This window comes from Hemitrygon akajei, chromosome 4 (assembly GCF_048418815.1).
Source record: "Hemitrygon akajei chromosome 4, sHemAka1.3, whole genome shotgun sequence".
NCBI lineage: Eukaryota > Metazoa > Chordata > Chondrichthyes > Myliobatiformes > Dasyatidae > Hemitrygon > Hemitrygon akajei.
In genome coordinates this window covers 163704041-163719229 of record NC_133127.1, presented here as the reverse complement: position 1 = coordinate 163719229, position 15189 = coordinate 163704041, and the positions used below count along the sequence as shown (strand labels likewise).

At 41.4% G+C, this 15189-nt stretch overlaps 1 protein-coding gene across 1 annotated transcript in view; it reads right to left on the bottom strand.

The window, feature by feature from the left end:
- Window positions 1-1002: 1002 nt before the first annotated feature.
- Window positions 1003-15189, bottom strand: part of b3glcta (beta 3-glucosyltransferase a) — a 185844-nt gene continuing 171657 nt past the window's right edge. The window contains exons 14-15 of the mRNA XM_073043851.1: window positions 4813-4957; window positions 1003-1436 (exon numbers count right to left, since the gene is read on the bottom strand). Of these exons, the coding sequence (XP_072899952.1) occupies window positions 1263-1436; window positions 4813-4957 (319 nt within the window). The 3' untranslated portion in view covers window positions 1003-1262. The remainder of the gene's footprint in view (window positions 1437-4812; window positions 4958-15189) is intronic.

Genomic DNA, 15189 nt, shown 5'->3' with positions numbered 1-15189 from the left:
TAACTGCCCCATCACAAGTGTGGTAACTATGGATTTGGACCTCAAGATCCACAGATTCAAGACAAGGATTGATAAATTTCCATAAATTAAAGGAATTGGAGGACCTGTAGATTGGGTTGGAAAATGATGCTGTAACAGATAACCAGCAATGATATCACTGAATGGTGAAGAGACTAGTGACTTACTGCTGCCTCCACTATTTCTGTTATTACACACATTTCTTTGCTGTTGACATGGGGACCTTGGCACAGTTGAATCACCAAAGTAGGGAAGTGCTAATTCCTAACAGTGACTTGCCATCAACAGGAAAAGTAACTGCTTGAAAACCTGAAGGCCAGTGTGGAAGGAATTCAATGAACTGACAAGGGTTACTATAACTTTGAAGTCCTAGTTCACAACTTTCTTACAGTCTGGGATCTGTAAGTTATCGTGATGCCAATATTAGCAAACATTGCTACCAATTTTAATATCCACTGACTTTGGAGAAATCTCAGCATAACATTAAGGGCCAAAGAGCCTGCTCCATAAGACCATAGGCATTAAAGCAGTATTAGACCCTTCATCCCATTGAGTCTGCACTGCCACTTGATCATGGCTGATTTATTCTCCCTTTCAACCCCACTCTCCTGCCTTCTCTCCATAATCTTTGATATCCTTACTAATCTGGAAGCAATGAACCTCTGCTTTATGTATACCCAATGACTTGGCCTCCACAGCTGTCCGTGGCAATAAATTGCACAGATTTATGACCCTCTGGCTAAGGAAAATCCTCATCTCTGTTCTAATGTGATGCCCTTGTATTGTGAGGCTGTGCCCTCTGGTTCTAGACTCCCCCACTATTGGAAATAATTCCTTTGCTGTTCTATTCTATTTTGTAAATGCAATCACATAGTGTGGCAATTAATCCTGCTAGAGGTGATAGGATAAAATTAGCCCCCAAGGTAATTGTATTGATCCCAGTGTCCAACAATGGGAAGAATTTGAATTCTGTACAGCAAAATATATATAGATAGAATTTTATTTTACAAAAGTAGACATACTCTTTGAACATGATCAGAAAAACATATTTTGCACACATCTTTTCAGATATATCATTTTAAATGCTGACCAAGAAAATTACTAACACAAGTCAACATTTAACTAAGTAATATAAAAGAATAAAGGAAAAAATATTAAAGTACATTCTAGAAGATATTTTGACAATCAAAATGCATCAAGCATTCAATTCTTAGTGAAGATTAAGGGAGGTATTTAAAAGGCATTTATAAATCTTCCCTTTCCTTCTTAGGCTTCTTTGTTATTTGGTGTGAATTGAGGTCATCCTCATTTGCCAACCAAGTCAAATAGACTTCAACAGGATCAATATTCCAATGTTTATGGAATGAAATTGGAACCTGGTGTTTAAGATAGTCTTTTGGATAGTCCGTTGGTCGAGCCTAGAAAATTATATAAGAGATATAAATTATTTCCTGCACAAATCTGACATTTTCCCATTTATTTTAGTCATGAGGATTTTATAAAATATTCAACTCTATGGCCCTTTGTGTTGAAATGTCTAATACCAGAGGGCATGCAGTTAACGTGAGAGGAGGCAATTTCAAAGGTTTGATAGAGGTATACAAAATCGTGAGGGGTATAGATAGGGTAAATGCGAACAGCCTTTTTCCACTGAGGTTGCGTGGGACTACAGCCATATGTCTTAGGTTAAGGGTGAAAGGTGACAAGCTTAAGGGGAACTTCTTCACTCAGAGGGTCATGAGGATATGGAATGAGCTGCCAGCATAAGTGGTGGATCAAGTTATCCCATTCAGTGTTTTGTAAATATTCATGGCAGTATTTATAGAAAAGTTTAAGTATTCTGTACAACACTCATCTTTCAAATGTCAACAAAGAACCTGTATGTATTGCTGCTTATGGAACCTTGTTAACACCCACATTGGTCTATGGTGCAATGATAGCTGCAGGGGGAAATTAAATCATTATTAAATCTTGAAAAACCTTCCTCTGATTTGCTAATCAGTTGTGCACCTACTACTTAAAAAGATTCCAAAACATTCTAAAGCCACCAAAAATGTGAATGTAGCAAATAAGCAGAAGTAAACTGAAATTAATAATCTAATTGGTAATTTATGTACTTTTTAAATGTTATATATGTTCAATATACCAGCAAGAACTAGTCAATGTCTATATTAATGTTTCAAATAAATTAGGATTTGTCCTTACATTAGATTTTTTGACAATGGCAAGGTAAGGACATGGCAGTTAGGGTGTGCAAAAACACATCGGCTAAGAGACTGGGCAATAAGGTGATGGATGATGCACAGTGTTCGGAAATCTGAGGTTACCCCCCCTTTGGCAAGTTGAGATAGCTTTATTGCTTAATTGGAAATTGCTCATCAATAAAAACATTCAGCAGTTTGTTTCTTTACCAGGCTTCGGACCAAGACTCTATATGCTTAAAATAAATACTTAACAAATTAACTTACGTTCATCCTTTGAAATGTTAAAACAGAAATGGAACAAAAGCTTGAAAACCAGAAATTTGTAAGAATTATTTGCATATTTAATGATGTAACTGAGACATGCCAGTAAGCTGTACAAAGAGGAGGAATATTTTCTTGAGATAAAAGAACAGAGAAACAGAGATCTGAGAAACTTCACGTCTCCATTGGGACTTTACACTCTTCTGCTGTCAGTTGATTCAATACTTGTGGAAATGATGTAAGTGGGGATCCTTCTGCCTTGTGTTCCATGCTCCAGTCCAGTATGGATAGTTTAATATTTCCAGCATTCAGTGACCTATGGACCATTTTCCCCAAATGCAGACAATCTTGACTCTACCCTTGGAAGTCCATAATTTGACAATAGAACATAGAAACAGTAGAGCAGAGGAGCTACTCTAGATCAGAGGAGCTGATCTGCCACGATGTTGTGTTAAACTGATTAAACTAGCAAATAATTCCTTCTGCCTGTATAATGTCCATATCCCCTGGTATCCTTGTCCTTCCTGCTTACTGGAACATATTTGTCCTGTACTCTGTGTTTGTCTTTGAACACCTTCCAAATGTCAGAATGTGGATTTGTCCAAAAACAGCTATTCCCAATTACCTCCCTCCTATTTTCATAATTTGCCTTGCTTCAATTTAGTATTCTCTTGCAAGGTCCATGCTTATTCTGATCTATAGCTACGTTAAAAATTAAGGAGCTGTGATCACAGTTCCCTAACTGTTCTGCCACAGAAAGATCAGTCACCTGGCAAGGCTCATTACCCAACAGCAGGTGTAGTCTGACCCCCTCCCTGTTCTGCCACAGAAAGATCAGTCACTTGTCAAGGCTCATTGCCCAACACCAGATGCGGTATGACCCCCCTCCTCTCGTTGGACTATTACATACTGATTTAAGGCATAATGCTGGATGCATCAATTAAATCCTGCCCCATCTAAACCTCTCGCATTAAGGAGGTCCCAGTCTATATTAGGGAGTTGAAATCACCCATATTCTTACTTTCCCCTAATTTTTCTGCACATCAATGTCCTGGTGGCTATTGTGTTATTATGTGTGGGTTGGGGAAAGGGAAGGAGGTCTGTAGTATAATTCCATCAGAGTGATTGTATGTTGAGTTCTGCCCGTTTAGACCCTGCGGATGAGCTCTCAGTATTATTCATTCCGAGTGTAACTGTGATATTATCCATGATTAAAAGTGCATATCCCTCACCACCCCTAACTCCCACCTTATTTTCTATTTTTTTCTAAAACACTGAAGCTCTGGAACATGAATCATTCAATTGTCCAATGGAAACGTAGTACTGCTGGATGCCCTAGGATTTACTGTGAAAGTTACTGTATTGGCTCCACTTGCAAAAAAGACTAATGTATTCACCATTATTTGATGTATACGCCATTAAGAAAATGCACATAGCTTTCAGCTCAACTGTGACAACAATCTTAAGACACTCATGATGGATAAATTATTTATACAAATGGAGAAGATTTGATAGAAAGTACAAGTATACATTCTGACTAAGCTGACTGTCTATTTTGAGAATTTTCCATCTGGAAAAAGGAGCAAGATGATGAAATTTTAAGTCTTAAGATCTGCACAGATTTCAAGAATTTCAGATCCAGGATATCTTTTACATTAAATATTAAGAAATAAAGTATAAAATTGTGAAAACAATCCAAATTTAGGCCACTTTTTCCAGTAAACGAGTGCCAAAATTATGGGGGAAAAAATATATCAGTACATCAAGGAACACGAAGCATTAAGATTTATTTTTGAAAAAAAATTCTCTTAGCAAGGGTAATCATGGCAGTATTATTTCCAAACTCACTGTACACTGCTGCAGTGCTTAAAGGTAATCCATTAATATTGTATGAAACCTGAAGGTCCTCAACATTTGGTTATAAACAAGGAAATTTTTAATTTTCCAGAGCCTAATTGAAAGCATATTAAAACAGTGAAATAAAAGTAACTCGCTTGAAATACACACAAGGTCAATCTGGATCTAAATATAATCCATCTATAACTTAAATTAAGATAATTTCTTACTTGAAAATATATATCAAAATGAGTCTCCCAGCCCAGTGTTCTATCCATACTATATTTTTTGAAATGTTAAAGATTCATTTTTTTTTGGACATGCATCAATCCCCTAATGCCCACAGCCACAAACATTTTTAATACAATCAATTAGCCTCAATTTTATTTGCAAATTCTGCTCCTTTGTCTTGTTATCTCTTAATTAGCCAATGTTACTTCCAATTCAGACCATATTTTTAATGGAAAAACACAGATTATAAGGACAGGATTACCTGATGGAAAAGTGGACTGTGTGTTACTGGGATACCAAGGCTGTTGAAACACATCCCTAGAACCATATCATCAGGTGCATCATTACTGTAACAACTGCATCCACTTTGAAGTAATTGCTTTACTGCTTCTCGGCTAAAGACAATTCTGTGCAAGAACAAAAAGAAATCGAGGTATAACTGAGAACAGCAAAATAATATGATTGTGTAATGTTAAGCATCAAACTTGTTTTGCAGAACAATTTAACAGTAACATGGTGTTTCATGTTTAAAACCTGTTCATAAGTTCAAATGTTTCTGTGTTCTGCAGATTCTAAAATACATCAATAAAAATGCTGATTGATTACAACTTACTGGGGTGGGGGAAATCATACCCTCAGATCTTGTTAGCCCAATTGAGGTATATTCAAACTTCTTCACTGCATTACCTTTAATTCCAAGAGCTATTAAAAGGTCATTATAAGCAATGGAGAATGGGAGGAAATTTATTGCACATTTAGAGTACGAATGGGGTTCAGTTGTATGAGGGGTTAAAAGAAATTCTCTATTTAATAGTTGCCTTAATAAGATACAGTTTATCACAGATCATTAAAAACATAAAAGGCATGAAGTAAGGAGGCTACTTAAAATGTGCAAGGGTAGGATTAGTGTAAAAATGGGTGTGTGACTGATAGAGGGGGCTCAGCAGGCTGAAGCCGTTTCTGTGCTATATCTTTATGACAATGTGGCTTTTCAAGTGTATCCATTACATGAAATAACAAAAGATAACATGAGGTAACAATGCGCTACTGAATAGTGATTCAAACAGTTTGGGTGAACAATTTCTTGGGGCGTTGCCTGATGTTTTGGTTGCCGTGCTATAGGAAAGATGTTCTGTAGTTGCCATGGAGAGACTGCAGAAGAGATTTGCCAGGATGTTGCCTGGATCGGAGGGCTTCAGTTATGGGGGGAGATTGGACCAGCAGGGTTTGTTTTCCCTGTAATGAAGGAGGCTGAGGGGAAGATCTGATAAATATACCATTACAAGAGGTGTATTTAGGGCTGACACGCTGATTTACTTTTCCACATGCAAGGAATATCAAAAATAAGAGTGCACATGTTTAAGCTGACAGGCAGGAGTTTCAAAGGGAATCTGAGGGTTCATTTTTACACAAAAAATATTTGAAATGTAAATGTGCTGCCAGAGGTGGTGAAATCGGATGCCTTTACATTTAAGAGGCACTTTGAAAGGCACTTCAATAGGTGAGGCATTGAAGGATATGGACCTCTTGCAGGAAAATGACATTAGAGTAGATCGACAAAACGGTTGGCATAGACTTGTTTCTGTGCTGCATAAAGAAACTAGAATAAAAATCGGGAAGGGAATTAGGAGAGCCAGGAGGGGCCATGAAAAGTCTTTGTCAAATAGGATTAAAGAATATCCTGAAGCATTCTAAACATATATCAAGAACAAGAGAATAACCAGGGACAGGGTAGGGCCCAGCAGGGATAAAAGAGAGAACACATGCTCGAAAGAGCAGAATGCAGACAAGTTGCTAACTGAGTACTTGGGAGTGTGCTAGGGCACTTTGAGAAAAAGGAGTAAGTAGTGTTGGTAAAGAATGTTAAGGTGGATGTCTACAGGGCCTGTGGATATACACCAAGATGGCGCCGGTATCTGGCGACTCTGCGCGTGTTCTCCCGACCAAACTGCCCTCTACACTATCTATACCCAAGAAACCCTTCCAAACCTCCAATTTGCTACATTTAGCAAGATCAACAACACCCTGGTGAAGTTACTGACCCAGCTGGAGATCATCGACGCACCAGAATTGCTTCAACTCCAGACCGCATCTGGACCCGATCAACGAGGCCTGGTCCGAGGTCCACCAAGTTCCCGGAGACCTGCGTCCTGCTACCGTGTCGGAGCGCCTGGAGACGCGGCCCATTCCGACCAGCACCTCTCCGAAGCAGATGACCACACAGAAGTGACGTTGGAGACCTCAAAGTACCCCAGACGCTTCCCCGGAGCGACCACCGTAGAGCCCCATTGGTGGCCATCCACAGCTGCCGGAAGTGAGGCCTCCGCTGCCGACCTCGGAAATCGAGCCCAGGGCTCGGCTGGAGCAGAGGCCTCCGCAACCGTGACACAGTTCACGGACTTGTTTCAGCCAGCAGCCCGGCCCTCCGGGATTAAGTGTCAGCTTCGGGGCCTGACCCAATTGACAGCTCGGGCCCCTGACAGTTGGAAGTGGCAGCGGAGCCTCCCCTGTCACTCAGCCCAACCTGGAGCGCCCGACGACGTGACCCGCCAATCGATCCCCGTGGGACGTGTCCACCAACCTCAAAGAGCTGCCAACAACACACTGCATCGATGGAAATCTGGAAAGATGCACAAATTACCGAGGAAGCGTGGGAAAAGAGCTGGGCTGCTGGTCAGATTGAAGCAGAGGGGTTTTAGGATCCCTCTGCCCACCATCCTATCAGCTAATGTGCAAGCCATACAGAACAAGGTGGATGATCTTAAAGGGAGACTCACCTACTACAGGGAGATGCTGAACTGTGTATTCTGTTTCACAGAGACCTGGCTCTCCCCTGCCACCCCCGAATGTGCCATCCGACCAGAGGGTTTTCGATCCATCGGATGGACTGCAAGGCGTCTTCGGGCAAGACGAAGGGAGGTGGAGTCTGCCTACTGATCAACACTGTGTGGTGCTCGGACACAATAGCACTGACAAGCTCCTGCAGTCTGGACCTGGAACATTTGTCGGTGAAGTGTCGTCCCTATTATCTGCCACGGGAATTCACCTCGGTCATACTGACAGCGGTCTACATACCCCGCCCCCCCCCCCCCCCAGGCGGACGTGGAGTTTGCTGTGAATACACTGTATGCCAACATCAGTGAACTTGAGACCAGGTATCCGGAGGCTTTGCTCATTACAGCCGGGGACTTTAACCAGTCCAACCTCAGAAAAGCGCTGCCAAAGTTATACCAACATGTCTCCTATTCCACTAGAGGCCTAAATATACTTGACCACTGCTACACAGCAGCCAAGAATGCCTACCGTTCCGTCCAACGACCTCACTTCGGAAAATCGGACCATCAGGCCATACTCCTCCTCCCGGCTTACAAACAGAAACTGAAGCGGGAGGTCACGGTGTCAAAAGTGGTGTCGCGTCGGACACAGGAAATGGATGAGGTCCTCCGTGACTGCTTTGAATCGGTGGACTGGTTAGTATTTAAGGACTCGGCAGTTAACCTCGATGAGTATGCCTCAGCTGTCACAGACTTTATCTGGAAATGTACAGAGGACTGTGTGTCTCGCAAGACGATCCGGGTATTCCCTAACGGAAACCATGGATGAATTATGAGGCCCAGTCCCTCTTGAAGGCTAGAGCTGCGGCTTTTAGGTCCAGAGATACCAGTCACTACTGTTATGCCCGCAGCCCCCTCCTTTGTGAGAATCGCAAGGGCACTAGTGGGTTGGGTCAGTGGACCCAGGAAATGGGAGAGAGGAAATGGGAGAGAGGAAATGCCTCGTTCCCCGGCGATGCAAAATGACACGACATTGGCCATTGTCTCTGGGAGACACATTTGTGGATTGGGGACTATGCTACGTGCAAGCCCTCGGGCAAAGTGGGCTGGTTGAGAGAGACTGTATCACCCCCAACCTGATTGACATCTACTACCCTGCGAGTCAAGATAAAAGAGGGGCTGTAGAGACGGCCCCTCAGACGCACCAGAAGAAACGCTAGCGATCCCGTAATAGCGGGCAGCCATTTGAAGGAAGCCACGTGCGTTCGGTTTCCTTGCCTGGGTGCCGGTGGCGGGTACCACAGAAACGATTTTCTTGAATTAACAACGGGGAACCAACTCCCCCAACTCAACAGATTGGCCTCATCAAAAGACCCGGGCAAGTTTCTTTTCTCACAAATCTCTCTCTCTCCAACAAGTGAAAACCCAGCGGTCCCCAAAGGCTGAAGCCTGCAGGAACTGAGTGACTTTTATATTTCCATCGGACAATATATTATCCCCTAGACAAACGATAGAGCTATTTCTTATTGATGATTATTACTATACCTGCGCTTTTAGATTGAGTATTGACGACGTATATTATCTGAATGTTTGTATTAATCTTATTTTTGTGCCCCTTTATAAATAAAGACTTTTAAAAATAGTACCATCAGGCTTCAACGGACCTCTCTATCTTTGCTGGTAAGTGACCCAGTTACGGGGTACGTAACAACTTGGGGATCTCGTCTCAGGATTTGAAACCAAATTGGAGGGCCAGTGAATCGGGATTGTAAGTCCAAACTTGGATCTGGTACGCGGGTAGCCAGACGGGAAACCAGCAAAGATGGACGTGGATGAATTTATAGGAAACCCGACTCTGGGGGCGCTAGAGGCGGCCACCAAATCAGACTTGATAAATTTGGCGAAGGGGTTAAACCTCGCAGAGGTGAGGTCGTCAATGAAAAAGCGGGAGGTGCGAAGGGCCATAACTCAGTATTACATTGAGAAGAATGTGTTTACAGCTGAGGTATTAGAAAATATCCCTGAAAAGGTACCAGCTAGTGGGATGGCTCAGTTAGAGTTGGAGAAACTAAGGTGGGAACATGAAATTAAGTTAAAGCAGCTGGAAGCAGCTGAGAAAGAGAGAGAGAGAGATAGGGCCGAGAAAGAAAGGGAGCATGCACTCCAGCTAAAGGAATTAGAGGTGAAAAGGGAGCAGGAAAGAGCTGAGAAGCAAAGAGAGCATGAACTTCAGTTAAAAGAGCTGGAAGCAGCTGAGAAGGAGAAGGAAAGGGCCGAGAAGGAGAGGGAGGCAGAGAGACAGAGGAAACATGACTTGGAGATGGAGAAGTTAAAGCAAGAGCAACAAAGTCAGGGGTCGAACCGAGAGGAGCGGTTTGATGTTAGTCGGGCTTTGAGGTTAGTACCCCCGTTCGAGGAGACGGATATTGATAGTTATTTCTTGCTTTTTGAAAATGTGTCAGTGAATCAGAAGTGGCCCAGAGAACAGTGGGTGGCGTTGTTACAAAGTGTGTTAAAAGGGAAGGCACAGCGGGCATATGCGGCGTTGTCCATGGAGGAGGAAGTTTCCATCAAACTCAATATATAAGTTTGCTGATGACACCACAATTGTAGGCCGTATCTTGGGTAATGATGAGTCTGAGTACAGAGAGGAAATTAAGAACCTGGTGGCATGGTGCGAAGACAATAACCTATCCCTCAACGTCAGCAAGACAAAGGAATTGGTTGTTGACTTCAGGAGTAGCGGACCGCACAACCCCATCTACATCGGTGGTGCGCAGGTGGAACAGGTCAAAAGTTTTAATTTCCTCGGGGTGAATATCACAAATGACCTGACTTGGTCTAACCAAGCAGAGTCCACTGCCAAGAAGGCTCACCAGTGCCTTTACTTCCTGAGAAAGCTGAAGAAATTTGGCTTGTCCCCTAAAACACTCACTAATTTTTATAGGTGCACTGTAGAAAGCATTCTTCTAGGGTGCATCACAACCTGGTATGGAAGTTGTCCTGTCCAAGACCGGAAGAAGCTGCAGAAGATCGTGAACTTAGCCCAGTACATCACACAAACCAATCTTCCATCCTTGGACTCACTTTACACTGCACGCTGCCGGAGCAGTGCTACCAGGATAAACAAGGACACGACCCACCCAGCCAACACACTTTTTGTCCCTCTTTCCTCTGGGAGAAGTTTCAGGAGCATGAAGATTCACATAGCCAGATTTGGGAACAGCTTCTTTCCAACTGTGATAAGACTGCTGAACAGATCCTGACCTGGATCTGGGCCGTACCTTCCAAATATCTGGACCTGACTTGCACTACCTTACTTTCCCTTTTCTATTTTCTAATTATGATTTACAATTTAAATTTTTATTGTATTTACTTCGATTTGCACTTCAGGGAGCGCGAAGCGCAGAATCAAATATCGCTGTGATGATTGTACGCTCTAGTATCAATTGTTTGGTGACAATAAAATATTAAGTATTAACCACGATCTTTGCATCCTCCCTATTCTAGCCACAGGTGAGGTCCTAGAAGAGTGGTGAGCAGCTAATGTAATTCCTTTATTCAAAAAGGGAAAAAGGGATAATCCTGGAAACTATCAGGGATGGTGAACCTATGGCATATGTGCCCAAGATGGCACATGCAAAAATTTTGAGGGCACGTGGCATGTTGTGCTACCCCTCAATTTGTTAAATCTCACCTACAATAAAAAATAGATAATGATAATCTTCACTGCCAAATGAAGCATCAACTGATTTTTCACAACCTGGGAGCAGTGAGAAGTTTACACTGGCTAGACAGTTGCGAGAACATGTGACATTGGATGATACGTTTTGAAATCCTCGCAGACCTCGTTTACACATCTGCATTTGCTTAGTAAATGATTGGGCCAGATGACGTTGGTTTCAGACAGCTTATATTTTTCTTATTCCCTTTGTGAATGAACAAACTCATTTTCCGTTGTTTATGGCGCAGAATCGATGGGGCAAATGGCTTAATTCTGCTTTGATGATTTACTGTCTGATACTGGATATTCAGTGATAGTAACAGTAAATACTGGATGAATGTACCTCCATGAACATTCACGTGAGTCATTGTTTTCAGTGATGAACGTGGTCAAGTCTATTTAAAGGAGTAGATCTACTGAAGAAATGAGCGCTAAGTGCCTAGCTCTTAAAAAAAAACAAATACAAAATAAATGTCATTGTAAGTGACGCAGCAAAAGTCTCACTGGGAAAAAGTGTCTGTTTTATTTACACACACATACGTCTCTCTCTTGGGCAATGATGAGCTGGCATACAGAGAGGAGGTACAGAAGCTTGTAAAATGGTGCGAGTCTCAACTTGAACAAAGGAGATGATTGTGGACTTCAGGAAGGAACAGGTCAACCACTCTCCACTGCACATCAATGGCTCTGCCATGGACAGAGTAAAGAGTACCAAGTTCCTTTTGTGCACATAATGGACCAACTAACCTGGACTCATGACACCTTCTCACTAGTCAAGAATGCACAGCAGTGCCTGCACTTTCTGAAGAGAATTAGGCATGCAAAGCTCCCTGACCCCATCCTAACAACTTTCTACAGCAGCACCATCGAGAGTATCCTGTTTGGCTGCATCACTGTGTGAAACGGAAGCTGTATTAGGGTTAGGACTGCAAGACCCTGCAGAGGACAGTAAGAACTGCCGAGAGGATCATCAGGATCTCCAAAGGTACACTGTTAACAGCAACACCTTTAACAGTGTTGATGTACAGAGTGATCTTGGGGTCCAAGTCCATAGCTCTCTGAAAGTGCCTGAACAGGAGATAGGGAGGCAAAGAGGCATATGGCATGTTCTCCTTTATTAGTCGAAGCATTGATTTCAAGAGTCAGTAAGTTATAACGCAGCATTATAAAACTCCAGTTAGAGCACACCTGCAGGACTGCATTCAGTGCTAGGTGCCCCACTGCGGTAAAGGTGTTGAGACTTTGCAGAGCAGCTTTACCAGACTGCTGCCTGGATTGGAGCTCATGTGCTATAAGGAGAATTTGGTCAGACTTGGACTGCTTTCTCTGGCACAGTGAAGTCTGAAGGCAGTCCTGATAGAGGTTTATAAGACAAGGAGTGGCATAGATAGACCATGGGTGTATCTTTCCTGGGGTGAAAATGTCTAATTCTAGAGGGCGTACAGTCAAGGTGAGAGCAGGCAAGTTCAAAGGAGATGTGCGAAGTAAGTTTATCTCTTTGTACAGGGAGTAGTAGGTGCCCTCTCCGAGAGGACCACAACCGTGGCTAGATTCAAGGCTTTATGCTTTGGCTGTTGGCAGGGTGATTCATTCTAAACAGGTCAAAGGGTAGAGGCCAGACTAAGAGTGGTCCATTGATCCTCCAAGATCAGGGGTTCGACTCAGGGCTAATAATTCTGACTGGTAAAACAAAATAGTTACAGAAAGAACAACGTAAAATCCTTCTGCACCTGAGTGTGACAGTATTCCTGAGTCTCCACCCGGGAGCTTGCATGACTGACGGCAAAAACCACGAGGAAGCAACTGACATGATGAAGGAAGCCCTGAACACTGCCAGAGACAGAGGACCTTCATTGCTGCCCTAAACCCCAGTGGAATAACGGACAGTAAGTAAGTGGGTAGCTAGCTGCCAGGGCTGGTGGTGGAGGTAAATATGATAGAAACCCTTAGGTAGGCACATGGATGATAGAAAATTGGAGGGCCATGTAAAAGAGAGGGGTTAGATTGATCTTAAGAGTCAGTTAAAAGATTGGCACAACATCATGGACAGAAGGGCCTATACTGTGCTGTAATGTTCTATGTTGCAATGCTTTTAGAGATAAAGATATGCTGTTCCTTTCAAGACAGTCTGCATATGAACCCTGACCACACAGATATTTAGTATCTGCCTATTATTCTTATTATTAAATGCTTTTTAAAAATTTTAGAGTTAGTTAAATATTAAACCAACTGGTGTCTTGCTTTAAGAATAAATAAATAAAATGAACACTTAGCTTTTGATCTTCAGTTAATTTATTTAGCATTTTCCTCTAACTGTGCAGTAATTTTCTGTTGTTAAAGTCCTCACTTTATTTTCAGCTCGTTCTGTAACCAGATTACTCTGATTTTGCACATTCTTCCTAATTGGATTGTGAATATTATTGCAGATGTTATGCATCTGACTTTACTTTCAGTTGTGCTTACGATTAACGTCCTTGCAGCATTAAACTCTGACCCCTGATTATGCATTATACTGAAATAAAACTGCTCTGGACTTAACTAACCTCAAATTGGATTGCTTTTGGATGTCCTCCTTAAGAAGCAATAAGCAATCCCAGAAGAAAATCTGGGTTGTTTTCTATTCTTAACATTTTTGTACAGAAATGTCTTTTCTGTTTGTTTCAATTTTCACTTGTCAACTTTTCTATTATGTTAAGTTTACAGTTCTGAAAGCTGAGTACAATATTGAAAGAAAAGCTGGAAAAAAGCTAAAATAATCAGCAGCACTGAGATTTTTTTTCTGGACTCAGCAGTGGGTGTACGATGAACTAGGTACAATGCAATATACTCAACTTCCAAAATGTTGTCCTACTGTTATCCTCAGGGGCAAGTTTTAAAAGCAGAATGCAATGCATAGAATGGTGTTATACTGCATGTTTAGAAATGTAACTAGATGTCACTGAACATACAACAGGGGAAATTAGCATAATTCCCTGAAATCAAAAAGAATTTTCTTGGTGTATAGTTCTCCAATCCTGTATATTCCATGATTTATAATTTTTATATTCCAAGGCTTGAAACTTTGATTACGCCTACCTTCTACACACTATTTTTATACAATGGGATTAAATTCACAAACCCTAACAACACAATGAACATAGACAAATTCAACTGATTTTGTCATTGTCATTCTTTAGATTTAAAAGATAAAAAGTATAATAGTATTCCTAATAAAGGAATTCTTGTTGCCTATAAAACTATTTACAAATCACAAGTCAGTGCTATGAATGAAATTGATGTGATAACATAATGTTCATATTAGAGAGCATAAACTTCAATAGTGCTTATGCTTACAACTCTATCAATTATATTCTTTAATTGCAATTCCATTATCAAATTAGTTTTGTAAACTCTGAATAAACCTAAACAATGCTATTATAGTACAAGTTAGTAAAAGCATAAAGGCTGTACCTAAGCTGATTAAAAATTTCTTTCACAGGGGTTAAATTGGCAGATTTCTATCTTTTCTTGAAATGTAGGAGAATGTGATAATATATGAGCACTTCCTTGTAAGTGTACCAAACTTCATGTCCTTTAGAGATCTGTGTGACTTGTCGACCAGAAATTGGCTATTTTTGAATTGCACCAAAAACTAAATATTATGGGCCAATATCAGGCGTGAAAAAACATTATAAAATGAGTATCAAAAACTACAAAGCTGGAAATCTTCAAAAAACCCCCCAGAAAATAGGAAAACACCTCGCAAGTCAGGCAACATCTATAGAAAGAACTTCGTTCTAGGACCTCTTTTACAGAATGGGTCTCATGTGAAATGTTCACTGTTTCTCTATCCAAAGATGCTGTAAGACATGCTGAGTGTTTACCATAAAACAAACACTTCAGGGGATATCCAAAATGTTGGACACAATGAGTTAAAAAAGGAGACTCGTTCAATAAATTGTTAGTGTGGATTGCTTTCATTCAACAGAAATTGTACTCATTGGCAGAACATATCAGCCATTTTGCTAGAGAGAAAATTTTAAGTCAAGTCAAGGTTTAAGTAGCTGTATATAAAAATTATATGGCAATTTAGCTCTAGAATAATAAGATTTCATCTCAATTGTTTCAGTAATACCCTTGCACCCTCCAATTTATCACTTAG